This window comes from Chiloscyllium plagiosum, chromosome 17, assembly GCF_004010195.1.
Source record: "Chiloscyllium plagiosum isolate BGI_BamShark_2017 chromosome 17, ASM401019v2, whole genome shotgun sequence".
NCBI lineage: Eukaryota > Metazoa > Chordata > Chondrichthyes > Orectolobiformes > Hemiscylliidae > Chiloscyllium > Chiloscyllium plagiosum.
Genome location: NC_057726.1, coordinates 41,202,984 through 41,225,357, shown reverse-complemented (window position 1 = coordinate 41,225,357; position 22,374 = coordinate 41,202,984). Strand labels below are relative to the sequence as shown.

Below are 22,374 nucleotides of genomic sequence, written 5' to 3'. Positions count from 1 at the left end.
CTGGACTTGCACAATCAGATCAGCTGAGTAACAGCAGTTCAAATGGACTCATTGTGCCAGCAGATGATGTCAGTTGATAGAGGATTTTAAAAGCTCTGATAGTTCAATGTGAGCGGCTGCCAGCGAATCGCTAGCAGTGCGTGATATTTCTCACTTTTATTTTTAAACGATATCTGAATGATTCACGGTAATCTACTCCTGCATAGTTGAACCCCGCTAATCACATTTTAACAATCTTTCCAGTTCAGAATGACTCGTGAGACCGTATAGTAGTAGTTCAGGTCACACAGGAAAATTGGGGTGAGTCCTGATGCCATTTCCTGCAAGGAGCACGGGGTCATATCCATTGGCCCATTAACAACCAACAGGGGATGCATTCTGAATCAGATGTCCAGCTGCTAAGGCCTTTTTCCCAGGAGATGAGCATCCAGATGGTGTTGTTTGAATTCTATTCCCTGGGGATAATCCCGTATGTGCTTGGAAAACTGATTCACCACATGTTCTTCCTCCCCTCTAGTTTCAAATGGACTTTTGATCTGACCCCCTTCTGTCTCCCAGTGCTCTTTGCAGGAAACATTATTGAGACCCCCCAGTAAGCAAAACCTATGTAAAAAGTCAGTGCTGTTTTGCCTGCAGTGCTATGGAATTCTTTTATCTAGCTCCCAGATGGGAAAGTGGAGATAATATTGGTGGTCCTGTTCCTTCATCTTTCTGTGCTGACATTACAGAATTGAAACGCCTCACAGACTTTTACAGAATTTTGCAGCAACACCCCTCCTGAGGATAAACCTCACTTTCAGAGTCAGGTCTGCTTTCAAAAAATTAAGAGCAGCATCATCTTCAGTAATGTTTGAACACTAACTAACTGCCAAGGGGGGGGTGGTTTGAATTACATAGTGTATGAGCTTTGTGTAAAATGATTTGATGCCTTTTTTCAATTGAGAGCCAACAGCTCAGCAGGCATCAGACTTCTCTTCAAGCAGGGAAGTGTTTGAAATTCTGGATCGAGAGGCTTCAACCTTCCAAATTCCTCCTTTTTGGTCATTCCAAAACATTCAAATAATCTATGGGGACACCTACTGAGAAAATCTATGGGATCCTGAAAGAGGTCAGCAGTCATACAAAGTGAAAGCTGCAGTTGCCTATTGGTATTTTGATCAGGCTTCTTTGAAACTGGGAGCGAAAGAGTTTAGTAGATTTTATTTTTCCAAATTGGCATTGAAAACATAATTAATTTAATTCTGAATGCAAACTCAGAAAATCAGCCCCATTAAAATCAACACGTTGAGATAATTTTCACTTGCAGTTGGGGAAGTCATTGCCTGACCTTCATATTCCCACATGGAAATGAAAATCAGGCAGATTTTATTCTTGGCGAACAATTGGCTCGCTGCCTAAGTGGTGAAGGTGAAAATTCCCTCTGTTGATTCTATAAGCACTTAAACCTGGCTCCTGGTGATGATTGAGGATGTGACTTTTGGCAACTAACAGGAGATGCATAGCACTTCTGGTCTGGTTACAGGACAGGGGTGCAGCAACACAGAAGGATAGATTTGTTGAACTCAACAAATCAGTACTTGACAATTCCTATGAGGAGTTTCTTCGGTTACAATTCAATACTGAGCACCAGGTGTTTCCCAATTTACCCGTGGCATTTCCTGATGCTGCTCTCACTCCCCCCATCCTTACTGTTTATGACTTCCCACCATTGCTGATCCATCCAATACCTACTGTTCTCTATCCAGTATTCCTGCAAACTACCACCATTATTCTACTGTGGCTCACCCCTTCCAGTGTTTCCACAGCCTCTGGTTTTCTCAGTCCCTCCAAGCCCCACTATTGCCCTTGGATCCTTTAACTCCTCCCATTAGGTTTTGCTGACCCTGGCATTTCAATACTCCTTCATCTGACATGGGCAGCACTTGTATTTTATTCTTATTCAAGATCAAAGTGTTTTTGTGTGCGAGATTATTGTGTTTTCTGACTCCCAGAGGGATTTGTCCCAATTTACATGATTCAAGCCACAAGCTTTTTTGTGAATTAAAAAATACATGCCATTTATTATCGTGTGCTTGTACCAGAATTTTAAAATACATTATGTCTCACACACTATAAAATGCACAAAGATTTAGGTACAGAGGAAGTGAAAATTTGCAGTTACAAGTTGGGAATTATTTCAGTCCCTTCTGTAGGAGGCATGTCGTTTCTCAGATGAGCTGATACCTTTTCTGAAATGGCGGTCAGTAAAAGCAGAGAGTAAACTGCAAAGACTCCTATAGTTGGTTTACTGTGAAGTCAACTTTCAGTTGAAGTTAGATCCAGTTGGAGTAGAGTCCATCTACAACTTTAAGGCCTTTCCTAATTCACCTTGGTGTGTAGTTGACTTTCAGCTAGTTTGATGGCTTTCCAGTTGGTCTTTCAGACGGTGCCCTTTGTGGTGTTCAGTTTCAGAACAACTTGTCCTAATATCTTTAACAACGTGAATATACAAGTAAATAAAAACAATAAATATGATTGTCTTACCCATGTGAGTCCAAATATGATGGCATGTTTGCCAGTAAACATCCTGTGTTGTGGCTTTTTGCACCTTGGGTATTGGGGACAGTATTATCTTTGTGTTTAAGATGAAGAACTATCATAATACAATAAAAAGTTAATGATATCCATTTCATATTCTTTCAGCAACCATTGAGTTTAATATCTCTGTTATCCATGGTGAAGCATAAGGATGGGTTGGCTAGAATGTTAAAGCCCTCTTTGTTAACAATGAGATGTGTGAATTTCACAAGTAACTTTGGTTGACCTTAGTTACTGTATGTAGTTGTCATATTAGATAATGGGATTTTCGGGAATCAGTGTGCAACAGTGAGATGACAACACATTGACATTCACAGTTAAAACGAGCTGAAAATCATTTCGGTGTTGGATATTGTGTAATTCCATTAAGTGGGTTTACACCAGGGCAGGTTTGACATCAACGGCAAGTGGGTGATAATTAGGAAGAGTGGATTGTTCTGTTAATTGTCGGGTGTCAACCTGTGAAAAGAGAGTGATTTTTGGGCCAACATTCTGAGGTGGACTTTTATACAAATTTGACTGTTACACAAGTATATACTGTAATTAGGTATTCGCTTGAGTCAGGTTGTCAGTTTGCTCGCTGAGCTGGTGGGTTTGTTTTCAGAGGTTTTGTCACCATGCTAGGTAACATTATCAGTGAGCCTCCGGTGAAGAATTGGTGTTCTGTCCCACTTGCTATTTATGTGTCTTGGTTTGTTGTGGTGGGTGATATCATTTCCAGTTCTGTTTCTGAGAGGTTGGTAAAAGGGGTCCAAGTCTATATGTTTGTTCATGGAGTTCCAGTTTGAATGCCAGATCTCTAGGAATTCCCGCACGTGTCTTTGTTTGGCCTGTATCAGGATGGATGCATTGTCTTCGTTTGTGTGTAAGGATACTAGTGATAGTTGGTCATGTCTTTTGGTGGTAGTTGGTGCTAATGTATCCTGGTGGCTAGCTTCCTGCCCGTCTATCCAATGTAATGTTTGTTGCAGACTTTGCAAGGTATTTTGTATGTGACGTTTGTTCTGCTGGCTGTGGGTATGGGTTCCTTTAAATTCATCAGTAGTTGTTTTAGTGTGGTAGTGGGTTTGTGAGCTATGATGATGTCAAGGGGCAGGGTAAACTGGTGGTCATCTCTGAAATGTCTTTGATGTATGGCAGGATGTCAAGAGTCTCTGTGTGTGTTGTGTCTTCCTGTTTAGGTCCGTTGTGCAGAAATTGGTGGACTGTGCTTATCAGGTACCCGCTGTTCCCGACTACATTGTATAGGTGTTTTACCTCGGCTTCTTGTAGTTCCAGGGTACTGCAGTGTCTTCTGGCTCGTTTAACTAGTGTCCTGATACAGTTCCGTTTGTAGGTATTGGGATGGTTGCTGGTCAGTGTGTGTGTGTGGCTTTTGTGTAGACGCTGGTCTTCACCTCTCAATTGGCTTTTCGTTCTCCCATGACATCCAAGAAGGTAAGTCGTTTATTGTTCTCTTCCTCTTTGGTGAGTTTTATATGGTGAGGATGTTGTTTATGTGTTTGTGGATTTCTTCCAGTTTTGTCACGTTTCGTGATAAAGCTATCATCCACATAGCAGACCCAAAGTTATGCTGGATAGTGGGCTGAGCTGTTTGTTCTAACCTATGCCTAATTGCTTTTGCTAAGAGTCCTGATATCGGTGATCCCATAGGCATCCCATTGGCTTGTTTGTATACCTTGTCATTGAAGGTGAAAGTGGGTTGTGAGGCACAGGTGCAGTAGTTTGAGGGATGCTTTCCTTGCTCAATGAGTTGGTGCTGTCAGGTGTTTGTATCCCTGGTTTGTCTAGCAGCGAGGCCAGTGTTTCTTTGTTTAGGGTGATGTTTATTGATGTAAACATCGTCTGGGACAACGCATCCATCCTGGGACAAGCCAAGCAAAGACACACACAGGAATTCCTAGAGTCCTGGCATTCAAACCAGAACTCCATTCATAAACATATTGATTTGGACCTCATTTACCAACCTCTCAGAAATAGAAGTGGAATAGATATCACCCACCACAACAAACCAATACACACAAATAATAAGTGGGACAGAACACCAACGCTTCACTGGAGTCTCACTGATGATGTTACCTAGCATGGTGTCGAAACGTCTGAGAACAGACACATCAGCTCAGTGAGCAAACCAACAACCTGAGCTACAAATCTTCTCCACAATCTCAAGTTTACTTCAGTTTAGGACTTCCAGGAATGGAATATGGCACAAGGTCACATGGCATACTACCCACTAACTTAAAAGCTTTTGCGTCTATCGTTTAAAAGAATAATGTTCAAGATTATAATGCCTTCATGCTTTTGCAACACACCTCTTGACTCACGTCTGAAAATTATAGGATCACCACCTCAACATAATGATACCACCACTACTACCACAAATAATGTTCAAGACTCACCAGCCACCCTCATGAAATACCTTTCTTACCAGTTTCCTTTAACTTATTTTTTGAAAAGGTGGGATATTAACTGTATGTAAGATGTCCCCATTTCCCCAACTTAAATATAATTTTTTGCCTATTTTAGGTATGTCAGCTGATCCGCTTTCCAGCTGTGACAGCCTGTACTTATATTTGGAGTCATTCTCAGTTTTTCTCTTTGCAAATGCATGTTTTACTTACAGGTATCTTTTAGCTGGGCAAAGAGTTCAAGCAGGGAATGTTTTGTGAAGGTGTACTGGAGTTTAAGATATGCCCAGTCATTGCATCAGAAGCAAATGACATTCAAAATGGTAATCTCATATTATGCCAGTATTTCACTTCTAAGTGCAGTATTTAAGTCAGCTTCCTATTTGGAGGGACATTTTGAGGTTCCACAGGTTGACTTGTATGCCAATATCATTATTAACTGCATAGTTAAACTATCTTTTGAATTATTTTCATTGGAATGATCAATTGGTCATAGACTTTGAGTTAGAGATCTACAATATTCTGTAATAAAAATGTGATTTGATAATTGGACACAGCTCTGTTTAATTTTTTTGTAATTTGGGATAAAATGATGCATTCTTAGTCACTATCAGCATTATCGATCTGCTTGTACAAAATTCAAAGCTCTCAATATTCTTGATGAAAACTACTTGTGCTGTTCTCTGTGTTTGCATTCAGTATTTGAGCAATACCATGCTTACTATTCTACAGGCAGTACTGAGAGGAACAGACTGTAAAGGTTGCTGCCAGAACAGCAGTTATAATTACCTGTCCAAGTCCTACTGTCCTCCTTGAACAAAGGAACCACAGTAGCTTCTGAATCCTCCAGATTGAGCAGCACAGTGGCTCAGTGATTGGCACAGCTGCCTTTCAGCGCCATGGACCCAGGATCAATTCCACATTCTTTGTGAAGTTTGCACATTCTCCCCGTGTCTGCATGGGTTTCCTCTGGGTGCTCCGGTTTCTTCCCACAGTTAGGTGGATTGGCCATATGCTAAATTGCTCATGGTGTCCAGGGATGTGCAGGCTAGGCAGATTAGCCATGGAAGATCTAGGGTTACAGGAATAGGATATGGGGATGGATGTAGGTGGGCTGCTATTTGGAAGGTTGGTGTGGATTTAATGGGCCAAATGGCGTGCTTTCACACTGATGGGATTCTATGACTCTATATAAATCCCAGCACTCTATTAGCCATCTTGCATATTTTCAGCATCTGTTAATGGCATTTTAAAGACCTCTGCATCTGAATCTTCAGGTCTCTTAAAGTCCCCATATCCATCCTTTTTGGTCCAGAATGGATAGCTTCATACTTGCTTACATTGAACTCTTTTTGCTACAGTTTTGCCCACTCACCTAGACTGTCAATATCCCTTTGTAATTTTATGTGATCATCTAACTGTCTAAAATGCTGCCTAACTTTGAGTCATTGGCACATTTGGATATATACATTTCTCTGCCATTATCCAAGTTGTTAATCAATAATGTCAATGATTGAGGCCGGAACACTGATTCTTGTGGGACACAACTGGTCACATCCTGCCAATTTGAGTACCTACCCATTACCCCTACTCAACCAGTTTCCCGACAATGTCAGTAATTTTCCCTCAATTCCAAGGGCTTCGAACATTATTAACAGTCTGTTAAGTGGGAAGTGAATTCTGGAAGTCCATATAAACAATACCCGTAGACATTCCCTGCCACTACCTTAGTCACCTGTTCAAAAGATTCATTGAGGTTTGTCAGGTATGACCTACCTCTAATGAATCCATGCTGGCTCTCCCAGATTAACTGAAAAGTTTTGGGGTGTTCAGTTACCTATCCTTGATTGTAGAATTCAGTTTCCCCACTACAGATGTTGGGATACCTGATCTGTTTTCCTCTTTCACATTTCTTCAAAAGCAGAGTGATCGTGTGCAATTTTTCAATCCAGAGGGATGCCTCCTGTCCCTTGGGAACTCTGAAAGATGATAGTTTGGGTGTCTACAATGTGGTCCTTACTTTTTTAACAGCCTCTTATCCTGCTTTCTCTCCTGTACCTCCCAGGCCATCAGTAGAGGATTCTGAAAACCCAACTTCAGAGGTTGCTATCATAGAATACCTATAGTGTAGAAAGAGGCACTTCAGCATTGAGTCTGCACCAACCCTCCGAAGAACATTCTACCCAGACCCAGGCCCCCATCCTATCCCTGTAACCCCATAACGCTATATTTATCATGGCTAATCCACCGAACATCTTTGGATTGTGCAAGGAATATGGAGCACTTGGATGAAACCCATGCAGATATGGGGAGAACGTGCAAAATCCGCACAGTCACCTGAGGCTGGACTCTGAGGCTGGAATCGAAGCCAGGACCCTGCTAACCACTGAGTCGCTGTGCCGCCACATTTATCAGTTTCTGATAGTGGTAGTAATAAAGGTGAACACTGACACTTACCTCATCATTGTAGCTGCAAATTCTGGACCAATGTTGATGAAAGATACAACTTTTGAATTAAAAATGCCCAAATCAGCAGCTAATGGATAAATTATAGGAACCATCATGTTTCACTCCATTTTTAAAATACCTGAATACTTTGAAGATAGGTAGGCAAAAGTGAATAAAAACATATACTTGCATCTGAATATTAATCTCTCAGGCTGTGTCAAGCTCCCACCTTAACTCTCTGATCATCTGTTCACACCTATAGTACTGATCTGCTGTTCATTTATTCCGTCGCACGCAACAATCTGTTAACATTATAAAGAAGTAACAAACTAGCTTACAAATGAACTGACAGATAACTGCAATCCTAAATGGACACATAGGGATGGACTATTCAGCCATTCCAGCTGTTCCTCCATAGCATTAATTCAAAGCTGATCAATACCTCAACTCTATTTAAAGGTGTTTGAATCAAATTAATTAGAACTCAAGTACACAGTCATATGGAGAAGGTACAGATTTATTGTATATTCAGTTTTCTTTAAAGTTTATTTCAAACGACTAAAACTAACAAAGGCCATTTGTGCTTGCATATGTATTCTTTCAATTCTGAGCAATGTCTTTACAAATTGATTCTATTTTACTTCTAAATTGTACATTTGAGAATAGTGTGTTTCAGCACAGTGTGGAACAAATGTATGTATAACAGGCACATTTTTCAGCTTTCTGCCTTTTCGCTCCCCCTGTAATGAGTTGTGGGAGGTATTTAATTTGCAGTCTGCTGCAGTCTCGCACGATCACAGTTGATGACCAAACCCTGACAGTAGAGTGTATTGTGAGAAAGGTCAAGAATGTAATTAACACAGCAAGTTTGGAGAAGTAGAACAGTGTAAATGCTCAAAAATAACTGTAAACATCCGAGCCTACCAGGATCTGATCATCCCCTGATTTTCTATGTGTTGAGGTTGTGAACAAGCAAATGCTGAGAGAAAATGTCTATGAGAAAGATGTAACTCTGGACTGTTAACTAGGATGTGTGAAAAAGTAACATAGGTTCGTTATCTGATGTGAATATGTGTCAAAAATTATCTGCTACTCAGATGAAATAGCTGATCAGTCCAGACATACTTGATATGGATTGGTGGATTTAGATAGGGTTAACACAGTCAGATGAAACACAAAGTGTCAGTGGGACATAGCATAGGATGAAGCACAAGCTGGCAGCCAGGAAGAGAATGAAGAGATGAAGAAGAAGCTTCTGCAGTCTTTCCTGACTAGGATCTGGCATCCTTTGGTGCTCATTAGGACATGCAGTAACTCAAAAACACAATGATAGCTCCAGTGGTTTAATGCTCAGCTGCAGACTACAATGATGCAAGTCTGATTCCGAGGGATGCCTGTCACTCAAATGTGTTTGCCTTGGAGGGTGAATCTTCATTCTCCTCAGGTGAGCTGCTAGATAGGATTTATTACAAGACTGAGTTTTGCCGGAGGGAAGTGAAAAATACCGAAATACCCTGTTGAATTGTTTGTTACTGGGGTAATCTAACTTCTCTGTGCTGCCACAATGCAGGTCAGCATTTTGTGCTGGAATAGTAATGTGCCCCTTGCTTGGGGGATATTTATGCCCCCAGTTGCCTGCCTCTAATGCAGCACCTTGCTAAAAAATCATGGTGAAAACTTTTTCCATTACAATGGTTATAGCCAATGTGATCTTTTTGCAGCCTTCAGCAAGCTGTGGTTGACAACACCAACCTTATCAAATGTCCCTTTCTTTAGCTGAGCTGATTGAAACTACCTTTGCCTGATGGCATTCTTACCCACATGGACATCACCAGAGAATCTCCTCCAGTGGCTTTCCATCTTGCCTCCACACCATAACGTCAGCATCTATCCTTAATCCACCCTAACTTTCAAGACGTTCTATCTCTTAGCAACAGCATAAAAATCATATAGTCCAGGTTCCAAATATAAATACTGGAGTGCTGCAAGGATCGGTGCTGGGTCCACTACTTTTCATTATCTACATAAATGATTTGGATGTGAGCATAAGAGGTACAGTTAGTAAGTTTGCTGATGACTCCAAAATTGGAGATGTAGTGGACAGCAAAGAAGGTTACCTCAGATTACAACAGATCTTGATCAGATAGGCCAATGGGCTGAGAAGTGGCAGATAGTGTTTAATTTGATAAATGTGAGGTGCTGCATTTTGAGAAAGCAAATCCTAGCAGGACCTATACACTTAATGGTAAGATTATCGGGAGTGTTGCTGAACAAAGAGAACTTGGAGTGCAGGTTCATAGCTCTTGAAAGTGGAGTCGCAGGTAGATAGGAGAGTGAAGAAGGCATTTGGTATGCTTTCCTTTGTTGGTCAGAACATTGAGTACAGTAATTGGGAGGTCATGTTGTGGTTGTACAGGACATTGGTTAGGCCACTGTTGGAATATTGCGTGCAATAATAGGTTTAGGGTGAGAGGGGAAAGATAAAAGAGACCTTTTCATGCAGAGGGTGGTACATGTATGGAATGAGCTGCCAGAGGAAGTGGTGGAGGCTAGTACAATTGCAACATTTAAAAGGCATCTGGATGGGTATATGAATAGGAAGGGTTTGGAGGGATATGGGCCGGGTGCTGGCAGGTGGGACGAGATTGGGTTGGTCAGCATAGACGAGTTGGACTGAAGAGTCTGTTTCCATGCTGTACATCTCTATGACTGACAACTCGCAGTTGTATCCAGGGTCTGAAATGATACACTGGTGCTGTTCCTGGCCTGTACCTTGTCCCTATAGTTTTGTCTCCAACTAAAGCACAGCAGACTTCCTACAGCCCTGGGATTCAATTATTGAGCTCTAATGTACCTCATTGTCCCAGGCCCTGGCTTGATCTCACCACCTCTCTTAATCCCTTCCTTATCTTTATACCATAAGACTACTTATCTGACATCAGACCTATTATGAACCAGAATGTCATACAGTTAAATGTTGGAGAGACCAAAGCTATTATCATCATCTAACCAAGCCACAAATTGCAATCCTTAGCTACTGATATCATTCTTTCCTGGCCGGTTCTCAGGCTGAACTAGGCTGTCAGTAATCTCAAAGACTTATTGATCTCAAGACCAGTTCTTGATGCCAAATCAACTCTCCCACAATAAATGCTGACTGATATGTGTGTTATTAGTTTTCACTTGTGCCCAAGCTATCTGCTACTAAAACCCTATTTCATATTTTAATTACCGGCTGACTCAACCTTCCTGGCGAGCCTCCTATCGGTTCACCCTCCAAAAACACCCAGAATTAAGCTCTGCATATCTTAAATTGTAGCAAAACCCATTTATCTGCCACCTTTTTGTATGCTGATCTGAATGGCTCCCAATCCAATAACAATTTTGAAGTTCTTAGCTCAGATGCCTCCATGACCTTGGTGTTTCCTATAAACATCTCCAGCCCTATAACTATGTTTCAAATGTCGACTCATGTACATTTGCATTGTTGTTGTGGCCAGCAATTTGCAGCCGTGTATTTAGCCACTTAAGTTCTAAGCTCTGATATTCCCTTCCAAAACTTTCCTGTCTCTTTACCTCCTTCCCTTGATCACACTCCTTAAAACTTACCTTTTGATCAGACCTTTGGTCGCTCTTTTTTTAGCTTGGTGTCATTCTAATTAATTTTTTCTAATTCATATTACCAAGTTAAAATGTTAGATAAGCGCATGTTGTTAGTAATGTGTTGAAATTTTATATAAGCTGAATTTATCATGAGGGTGAGGTGATGTTCAGGGAGGGGGATTTGCCTTGGGCTGCTCTGGGACACTTTGCAATTGCTTTACTGAAGATATTGAATCAGGCTGTTGGTGAAATCTGTTGGCCAGTGACTAACGTGACATGGAAGTATCTAAAGAGTGGGAGATACTACATTAAATGAAGTAAATGTGGCAATAGAATATTGCACTAATGAAACAATAAGGAGATGCAGGTTTATAAAGATATTTAACAGATATTTAAGATGCATAATAATTTTAAGGTTACATCCTAAATGAGCAAAGGGTCCAATTCAGCACCTTTCTCTAATGTAAAAATATGCAGCATTTAAAATACTGACCCATGCATTATGCTGATATAGGCAATGATTGATAATTACGTCGCAGCATTCAGATTTACTGTTAGTACCACACTAGGTGCTGGCTAGTGATACCCACTGAGTCAATCTGGGCATTGTATCAGGAAAAGCCTGTGATTTGTTTGTCCCTTCTGATTAATGTGAGGGGATATTAACTTAGCTTTTTTTCTGGGAAATCTGGAGCAGCTGCTTACCTCGCATTCAACACTTGTTCAAACCATCGTGACCAAGAGGTGAACTTCAGCCGTGAGCAAGGTATTCAAATGATATCTACAATGTGTTGGCTTGATTCCTAGGTGGGATAATTGCAGATATGGACAAAATGTCACCTATTAAAACTAGCAGCGGAGAGAAATTCTCACACTTAATTAAAGAGCACACATGGAAATAGATGAATGCTGGAAGTTGGAATGATGGAAGATGAGGAATGGTATCCAAACACAGATGTCTTTATCCAGTAGAAATTTACCAGTAAACTCAATTTTGGAATGAGAAAGTTCTTTTACCCTCCCTTTGGTTTTGTAGATACATTCTATGTACCTTCATCAATGCCTGTTAAATTAAACCTGTTGTTGCTGAGCTACCTTTCATCTCCTGAATATTTTGCAGGAAGTGGAGAATCTAACTTTACATTCCTGTGTTATTCAAAGTGATCATTTGGTCACTTTTATCCCATTAGACCTTGCCAAAAAAAAATACAAGGGCCATAAACTGCAGGCAGTTTTGGAATTTGAAGTTATCTCAGATTCCACGGAATGTGTCGCAATATTACCTGGGATTCCAGCCTGGTCTCATTAATAGAATGTTATAAGAGGTATTGCAAGCATCTGAAGGTATGTAAAGCTGATTGATTGTAAAAGCAGTATTACGTTAAAACTAGAAATATCTCAAAATCAACAGTGTTTCTTGTTACCTTAAATATTTAAAATAGATGGTATCTCTCTTTTGTTTGATCTGTACAAATGTGCCTCAATAAGTAATATCCCTACGGAGGCAAAGACTGAAGGTTTGGCTTCTTGTTCTTTTGAATTCCATCGTTAAAAGATTAATAAATAGATGTCACTTTATTTATTTAGTTAGTTATTTATATACATGGCCGACTTTCTCACAAGCAAGCTGCAACAGTGTTCAAATTGTTCTTTTATGGCACCATCTAGTGGCAATTTCATGCATTTTTTTTGTCAGTTAAGCTTAAAAAAAACAAATTTCTGACTTGCACTAAATGTAATTGATTGTCATTTTTACTGTCAATAATCATTCATCTTTGTAAAGTATTTCTTTTTACTTAATCAAGTATATATACCAACTATTTATTTACCGAAAAAGGTGCTTTGTGAGGTTTTTGAAGGGGAGATGTTGCTGAGAAGACTTAAAACAGAAATAATTCTGCTTTTAAAGGTTGTCTTTTTTAATGATTTAGATTTGACACTTACCTATGAATTAAGAGCAGGAGTGAGCTGTCTGGCTTGGCTGTCTTGCTCCACTATTCAGTAAGATCATGGCTGATGTGACTGGGGTCTCAAGTTCACACTCTTCCCTCTACCCAATAACATTTGACTCTCTTTTTAATTAAAAATCCACTACTCTACAAATATTCAGTAGCTGTACTTCCACTACTCTCTGGGGAAGCGATCTCCAAAGACTTATGAACCTCTGAGGGGAAAAAAAGCCCTGGTCATCTCCTCGGTTAATTTTTAAGTCATTTCCCCTAGTTCTAGCCTCTCTCACAAAGAGAAGCATCGTCTCTGCAGTCATCCCGTCAAATCCTCTCAGGATCTTTAATGCTTCAGTAAGATCATCTCTCACACTTCTACATCTGTCAGGTGGACATTATAAATTGATAATTTAGTATTTCAAAGCCACCAGACGTCAATATTCCACTCGTTGACCAAGGCCGTTGGTGAAATGCTTGTTCCAGATGATGCTGGGAGGAGATAACTGAATTATGAAAACTGAGAGTATATGATAAAATCTAAACTCTTAATATATTCTAATTCTTTTAGAAACTTACCATAATTATTGTAAACCTTTTAGATTTTCCTAGCTTATTGCTGTTTTCATATTCAACAAAGCACAATTGAAAATTGCACACAAGCTTGCTTATTACCTTGAGTGGCTCACTCTTCAATACTTGATGTTCTCTGCAGCTACTGTATGTGTGATTTCTGCTAGACCCGGTTAAATGGACAGTTTCTGCAAATGTTGAGTACTTTGTGATCTAAAGTAACATTTGAGAAGTGTAGCTATGGCAGTAAATAGTATTATAAATAACCAACAATTTTGCAACAATGTAGCATTTTATAGAAGTGTCCCATAGTCCTCAAATTGTAATAATCTTGTGCTCCCCTTTATCACTTCTCACCTCACGCTCCACATCATGAACTTTATTACCTAAGTATGTAATAGGGCTACTGAAGCTACCATCAATCCAATCTGCTGAATAAAATTTCTTCTTTAGCAGGACTTGTTTCCATTCTGGACTGATAGGTTTTGTGGTGGTTGAGTCGGTCAGTACTGGAGCTGCAGTCTCTATGTAGGTAGTGTTTCAGTAGGTGGGTAGGTCAGTCAGGATTCTGCTACTCTTTCGGCTGATTGTGCTTGGCCTCCTCGTGCTCAACTCTATCGCTGGAAGCACTTGGCACCTTCACATATGTTTCTTCTCCAGGCGATTCCCATGTGTTGCTGGGGATGTTGCATTTGTTTAGGGAGGCTTTCGGGCTGTTTTTGTAGTGTTTCCTCTGCCCACTTGGTGATCACGCACCATTGCGGGACTCATGGAGTAGAATACTTTTTGAGGGAGTCTTGTGTCATTCACAATGGACAAAGTGGTCTGCCCATCGGAGCTACTTGTACATGACTGGTGCTTGATAGTGGAGACATTGGCCTGGGAGAGGACGTTGATTGTGGTACGCTTATCCTTTCAGTGGATTTGCAGACTTTTGCAAAGGGACTGCTGGTGATAACCCTCCAAGTATTTGAGGTGTGTTCTGTGCAAGCTCCATTTTTGATGCATATACAAGAGTGGAGACCATGAGCTTGGGCTTGAGGTCTTGGAATTCAAGCACTCTGTTCCTCCAAGCACTTAAAGACTGCCCTGATGTCTTGGAGTCGGTGTTGGATTTCATTGTCAATGGCTGCTCCCACTGAAAGGAGGCTCCTGGGGTATGGGAAATGGTCCACACTGCCCAGGGGCTAGCCATAGATTGTGATGGGGGTTTGGGGGTAGTATTGTGTGGCTGGAGTGGGCTGGGAGAGAGCCTTTGTTTTCCGGATGTTTATTCTGAGGCCCGTTCTTTGGGTGAATGCATCAATGATGGTTTGTACTTTGGCCTGGAGGCATTAAAGGTTGAACAGTTTCCCATTTTTCCTGTGGCTCCACTTCAGTGGGAAATGTCATGGAGATGGGTGTGGAGTGGGGCAAGGAAAGTGAAGAGGAGCATTGGTGCGATGTCCCCACTTTGCAGTCATACTGAGTCTGTGGTGGATCTGTTGGTCAGCAAGAATATTTTCGGATAGTTATCTCCTCACATTCACTTAAATGTTTCAAGGCTGTTAAACCTGTTACACACACTCACAATAAATATTGTGACATCACTTTGTTTTAACAGACGGTTAAAATTTTAATGAGGAAAAGGTATCCTAAAGTATTCAATTTGTATGCAGTCAGAGCAAGAACCATGTTTGTTAGTATTTTAATGCATTAAATACCACATGAGGATTTGACACCTTTCCATCCATATTTGAAAGTGTTACTTTGGTTGGTTTCTGAAAAATTGCATATTTCTACAGATTTTTATCGCTCAGATGTTTTATATAAAATGTTAGAAAATTGCAGCAACTCTCACTCTCATATGTTGCCTGGCCACAAAACATTTGGGAATTTTGAAGACTGCAAAGGACATATGGTACTCAGTAGGTTAACCATATAAAGAGTTGATGAAGTAGGCCTGTGAAACCAAACTGCTTTCATCCCAAAACGCTGCGCAGGTCAGCAACCTCTTTCTTCTCTCCATGCAGACTCTCCTGACAGGGGAAGTGCTGTTGCTGAGAAAGGAATTCATCACTTCAGGTAATAGTAACACACATCATTGTGCAGCCATGCATTTTTCAGTTTAGATTAAACATGAAATAGACTGAATGTTAATTCCTTGAACACTCATAAATGAATGATTCAAATCTATAATTCTGATTTTTGCACCAAGAATCCTTCCTTTCTGAGAAGAATATATTTTGAATAATGGATTCAACATCACTGACAGAACAAAGAGTGTGACATTTTGAATTTTTGACCTGGACACCAAGATAGTAATGCAACATTTTCTAAGAAATCTGAATAATATGGATAATCTAGGAGTTCTTTCCTTTTAAACAATTGCAAGTTTAAAAAGGTAATGTGTATCTGTATTTTCTATTTTGACTTGTTTGAGATTGTGATGAAGGAGGCAAAGGCTGTTGTAGATATTTGAGGTGGAAACCGCCTAAGTATAGCAGGGAAAATCATGCTTAGGAAATGAAAGGAATTACTGATGGACATTTCTATCATGGTCAGATGTGGGAACCAGCCCATGTTGGTTGTACTTGTCAGGAGTTTTATTTCATTGAAACATTCTAACTGAACAATTTCCAACATTGGAAATTCCCTTCTTGTATTTCATTATCTTAGTGGGAAGTCTTGTAGAAATTAAAAGTGCTACTTGAGATATTGTTAGCTTCTTTTAAAACAAGTTTTTACCGACCATGTGATTCTGCCTCATTTTACTCCAGAAAATAATTCCATTAACTATCATAAAATGGAGAAGCTAGATTTGAAGTTCATGCATATGTCATGAGAGCTAACACCAGGAGAAAGGTTGAATATTTTTCCAATTATTAACAAAAAGGAAATTTGTTTAAACAATGTTGACAAAGATTTGAGTGTTGTGAGATGGAGCTTGATATGAAGCATTTATTTTTTGTTTTCTTTTACAGAAGCTATCTATGAAGCTTATGCTTGGGACTGCTATGTCTTCTGTTTAGGCATATTTGTGACAATGACCAATCAGATTCACAAATGGTCCCACACGTACTTTGGTCTGCCTAACTGGGTCACCATCTTGCAGGACCTGCACATCATTCTGCCCAGAAAGCATCACCGAATCCATCATGTTGCCCCTCACGAAACTTACTTCTGCATTACCACAGGTAGGCTCAGAGTTGTAAATGCTACTTGGAAAATTCAAAACCAAAGGTAACAAGAGAATGCTGCCAGACCTGCTGAGCTTTTTCAGCATTTCATGTTTTTGTTTCTGAGTTACAGCATCCATCGTTCTTTCAATTTTTATTTCACAAATTGTGCTGTCGACAAACTACTTAAACCTTAATCCTTGAACTAAAATCTGTTTAGGTAAAATATCAAGGAAATTAGCAAATTACTGAACAGTAAATGAAATGAACACTTCAACAGTACAGCATTTAATCTATAAATGTTATCTTGCCCAAAAGTCAAACTGTCTCGCGAGTGTAAACACTCGACTTGCTAAACACTGATGTTGATATGAGACCTATAGGACAAATTAGAAAATTCACCCATGGCTCTTTATTCCTGCTAGCAATGATTGTAAAAGGGAAATCAGCCCTATCTGGAGAAATATGAATCGCTGCCTACTTTTCTTTTGCATTCATATCTGGCTGTGAGATATTAGTGAGAGAATTTAGGTGCCGGCGGTGCCTTTGTCATTTGTTGATGGAAATTCAGGTCCAAAAACAGTTACCAACCCGAGGCTTACAATCACATAAAAGAAAAGGGGCTGTTTTTGTCCTAAAAATGAAAAACAGTATTTCTGGATTAGCTCTCACTTGAGGTAAAATGGTCCAGAATGGGATTGATCACTTGTCATCTTTGTATGTGAAGTAATCCTTCATTATCCAAGCTAGGTGGAATATTTGCTGAATTTCATCTGTTTTAGGTTGAGATATGGCTCACATGAGTACTGTAGTGTAACAACCTGGGTTATCCCCAGACCCTGATCTCGTCAATAGTTATAGTTTATTTATTCACTTGTGGAACGTGGGCATTGCTAGCTGACCAGCATTTATTGCCTGTACCTGGTTGCCCTTGAGAAAGTGGTGATGAGCTGTCTCCTTGAATCGCTACAGTCCCTGTGCAGTAAATTAACCCACAATATCCTTAAGGAGAAAATTCCTCGATTTTGCCCCAGCGATGCTGAGGCAACAGCAATATATTTCCAATTCAGGATGGTGAGTGACTTAGAGGAGAACTTGAAGGTGGTGGTGTTCCCATGTATCTGCTGCCCTTCTGAATGGAAGTGGTCATGAGTTTGGAAGGTGCTGTCTGAGGATCTTTGGTGAATTTCTGCAGTGCATTTTGTGGATAGCACACACTGCTGTGACTGAGCGTCGGTGGTGGAGGGGGTGAATGCTTGTGGATATGTGGCCAATAAAGTGGGCTGCTTTGTCCTGGATGGTGTTAAGCTTCTTGAGTGTTGCCATCTAGGCAAGTGTGGAGTATTCCATCACAGTCCTGATTTGAAGATAGTGAACAGACTTTGGGGAGTCATCAGATTTGAAGGATAAAGCCGGTTATGGTACACTTAACCTCCCTCAAAGGTAAAGTTCTGTGTATTAGTTCTGCACAGTAAAATTTGCCCATCCAATCAAGAGAATCAAATGGAACATAGCCAATCATCCCTTTCAGGACTGAGCCTAGCCAATTGCGAATTCTAGTTTTAGGTTGTGCTGTTTTTCAGGGTGGCACGAGGAAGCCAGACCCTTGTTTTACAGCACGAGGCGCTCAAACATCCTCCTTGCTGCAGAACCTGGGCTCACGAACACCACTGGAAAAAATGATGAGTTGTTTTGTAGGACACCAGCGATGAGTGTATTTACAAAAAAACCACAGGGGAGAGTATCTGTTTCCAGGGAGAATGTGGCCTAACAGTCCTATTCTCTCTGAGGAATGACGTGCTCTCAGTTCTCAGTAAGCAACACTCTCCACATCGAATTATTAATAACCCTCTGTCAGTAGTAACAAATAGACCTGAATAAAACAGAACCAGCAAAAAAAATAAGAAAAATTGGCTGCACAGGGATCAATCAGGGTTTTGAGGTAGTCTTGAAGCACTGTTTCTTAGTTACAGCATTGTAGAATGACTATTTGCTGAAAAAAAGCCATATTTAACATTTTTCTTTTATTCAGTTACGCTATGTTGAGATGCACCTTATAACTGGATTTCAATATTTCAAGGATTGGTAATTATTAGAGACCAAATTAAAGTACAGCTTGCACTCATTTATTTATGATTTTAGGTATACCAATGCTGAGCCATTATCAGGATCATTGAGAATCAACACTTCTTAATTCCACTGTTTTGACAAACTTATCTTCCTTTATTTTAAGTTGTTTCTAATTAAATGACAATATTTTCAATTTTTGTCATCCATAAAATTACCCACAGTTTTCCAAATAACTCAGACTCTGAGGAAAGCAGATAATATGTGTCTGCTTTGAATAGAATGAATGGAAGGATGTTTATGTTGCTGCTGAAAATTATAGTCATTGATAAGGAAGGTATTTTTAGCATTTGAAGTTTAATTGATAAGGCTGTTGGGCTTTTGGTTTCTCTGCTTAAGACCTTATCTACCAGACGTTGAATCTTTAGCAGAACTGCTATCATGATTATGATGTGCTTTTACTGTAATGACAACACTTAATGAAATTTATGGTTTTATCATTCTTTTTTACGATCCATTCTGTCTGTGAAACCCATTTTTGAATCTTGCTTAACATGTCATATTTCTCTCCCCCGAGACCAGATTGAGGCAAATTATGTTTGGACAATATTATTTCCTGTTTTCTGTAATGGCCATAATTTAGTCAAATTTGTGGGGTTTTTTTCTGTACTTTTTAGTATGTGAATGATGCTTCCAATTGACTTCAGCTATTAGGCTGTGTGGCAGAATAGTACTTTAGAACATCAAAGTGTAACACCACAGAAAGATGCAATATTGATCCACCTTTTTTTAAGCCATCGCTCACATACTGATTACAAGGAATTGTATTTTTTTAATGTCCTGACATTATCAGATCTTTCCCACATGTGACGCCCTGCCCTTTACCTGCTTAAAACCTGATATGTGTTCTAGTCAATTCTTGTTCTTTCTTTCACTCCCACACTTGGAAATCTCAATACATAGAAAAGCCATACTTAGAATGACACTGCAGTAGGTCTTGAACTTTCCATGACATAAGCTATCGTTATTCATAGTATTTTATCAGCTTTTTGTTTTGTGGGAAAAACATGAGTACGTAATTTTGAGTTCTGATAATTTAATGTAGGAAAAAATTTCCGATAATGTGTAATTTTATTATGAGGAGGCTATAGTGTTATGAACCCCCGCCCCAGCTAATTTAGATTTTTGATTCCTTTTAATGTATTATCCAGCATTTGGCATGTCCTGTGATTTAGCATTGAAATCGAGCATTAACCTAGAAAGTTAAGATCGCAAATGTGGTTGCTACAGTCCACTTGACCCTAGATTATGCATCATTAAAAGATGATGGAGAGTGAATATAGTGCAACTGACCAGCATGTGTTCAGATAAAATAATTCACTGAGATTGTAAGAGTGGAATTGAGACCGATAAATGCATTCTTAATGCAAAAATATTAGGATGAAGAAAATAACTTGTAATTCCAGGATACAACCCGTGCAGAGAAAGATGTCACATTGCACTTTAAATTGAAGTGAGGACCTCAAAATAAGTTATAAAATTTTATACTGTCCGACACTCAGGGCTACAGTATCTTAGTTCACTAAGAAACCAATTTGACAACCCTGATGTGAAGACAGTGCTGGTAAACAAACCCCACTATTCTCAGAGTTTTTTGCAAATGTAAAACATGGCCATCTTATTTACAGTGATGGCTAATTTGCCTATGTCCACTAACTAATATAAAAAAACTTACACCAGGTTTTTTTAATGTGGCAAAAATGGATTATCAATTGTGAGTATGCAAGCTTAAACTATATACCTTTAAATCTACTCATACGCATTCATTAATAAAAAGGATGGACAGAACATATGAAACAATGGTTTTTCAGGTTTATTTTTCATGCACAACATAAGCAAAAAGAAACAAAGTATGAGGATCAAGAATCCAAGCCAGTAGGGAACTGAGTTGACTTCCTCAGTTTTTTTTGTTTCTGCAATGATGTTATATTGTTTGTGGCGTCCTCACATCCTCAATTTGGTGCCTGGTCAGTTGGACCTGGGTCTTGGCTTAGTTTCAAACTTGTTCTCGTTATTGAGGCATTTTGGTGTTATTTCTTTTCTACTTATTGAGGCAGATGGAGGGAGCCAGCTCACTTGCATGCTTTTGGAAATCTGAGAGCCCAAATACTGCCTCTCCTCTCAGTTCTGTGACAAGCTACTAAATAAAACCAATCTAAAAGCTGTTGTCGGACACTTAATTTTTGTCAGCCCAAGGCATCTGATGCCTTTTGTTTCACTAAAGTGTCACATTCCATGTCTTCCAAACGTTACATGTTGTGTAATCAATGAGTGAGTGCTATATGTTCCACTTCTGCTTTGAGATAAATAGAAGACTAGTTTTTTGCCTGCAGTCCAAACTTCCATTTAAGTTTATTCTTTAATTAACATCTATGTACTCCTTATATCTGTATCTGTTTCAAACTCATACCTCATCTAATTCTACAGACCTACTGGAATGGTGTTGATTCCAGTTGTCCTCTGTGCAATTAAGGATCGGCAATAAGTGCTGGTGCAGGCAGTGACACCCACACCCCAAGAATGAATTAAAACAAAATGTGATCGTTAATGCCATTCACAGTGCACAATGATTTACTTTGTGTTTGATGTTGATTCTGACTACGCAAATTCCTGATCATGTGATTATTGCAGGACTTCAAACTTGCATATATAAATACATAAAATTTCGTTGAGCTTTCGTAGTTCACTGAATCTGTGTCAAGTTAAAGTTGAGTCTGAGTTGTCTCTAAACCTGTTAGTTCATATGGTGTCTCTTTCTGTTCAGTTTTGCTCAATCCTGATATTCTGATGTCTTGGTTGTAGTCTCCTATAGCATGGAAACAGACCCTTCGATCCAACTAGCCCATGCCGAACATGTTTCCTAACTAAACTAATCACACTTACCTCCATTTGGCCTATATCCCTTCAAATCTGTCTTAATCGTGTACGTATCCAAATGTCTTTTAAATATTATAACTGAACCTACGTCCACCACTTCCTCTGGCAGTTCATCACACAAACAAACCACCCTCTGTTTCAAAAAAAAATTGTCCCTTGTGCCCTCTTTAAAACCTTCTCCTCTTATCTTAAAAATATGCCCTCTAGTTTTTAAATCGCCCATCCTAGGGAAACGACCCTTGCTATTCATCCTATGTATGTGCCTCATGATTTTATAAATCTCAAAAGGTCACCCTCAACCTTCCTACACTCTACTGAAAACAGTCGCAGCCTATCCAGCCTACTTTTATAACTCAAGCCCTCCATTTCTAGGGAGAACAAGCCATTTGGATACAGAACTGGCTCAAAGGTAGAAGACAGAGGATGGTGATGGAGGGTTGTTTTTCAGACTGGAGGCCAATGACCAGTGGAGTGCCACAAGGATCGGTGCTGGGCCCTCTACTTTTTGTCATTTACATAAATGATTTGGATGCGAACATAAGAGGTACAGTTAGTAAGTTTGCAGATGACACCAAAATTGGAGGTGTAGTGGAGAGCGAAGAGGGTTACCTCAGATTACAACAGGATCTGGACCAGATGGGCCAATGGGCTGAGAAGTGG

The 22,374-nt window shown here is 39.7% G+C and overlaps 1 protein-coding gene across 2 annotated transcripts in view; it reads left to right on the top strand.

Annotated features, from left to right (window-relative positions):
- The window catches only part of si:ch211-212o1.2 (uncharacterized protein LOC492735 homolog), a 138,081-nt gene that overhangs the window by 112,585 nt on the left and 3,122 nt on the right, over positions 1 to 22,374 (top strand). For both annotated transcript variants that reach the window (XM_043706932.1, XM_043706931.1), the window contains one exon: positions 16,516 to 16,728. In XM_043706932.1, the coding sequence (XP_043562867.1) occupies positions 16,516 to 16,728 (213 nt within the window). The remainder of the gene's footprint in view (positions 1 to 16,515; positions 16,729 to 22,374) is intronic.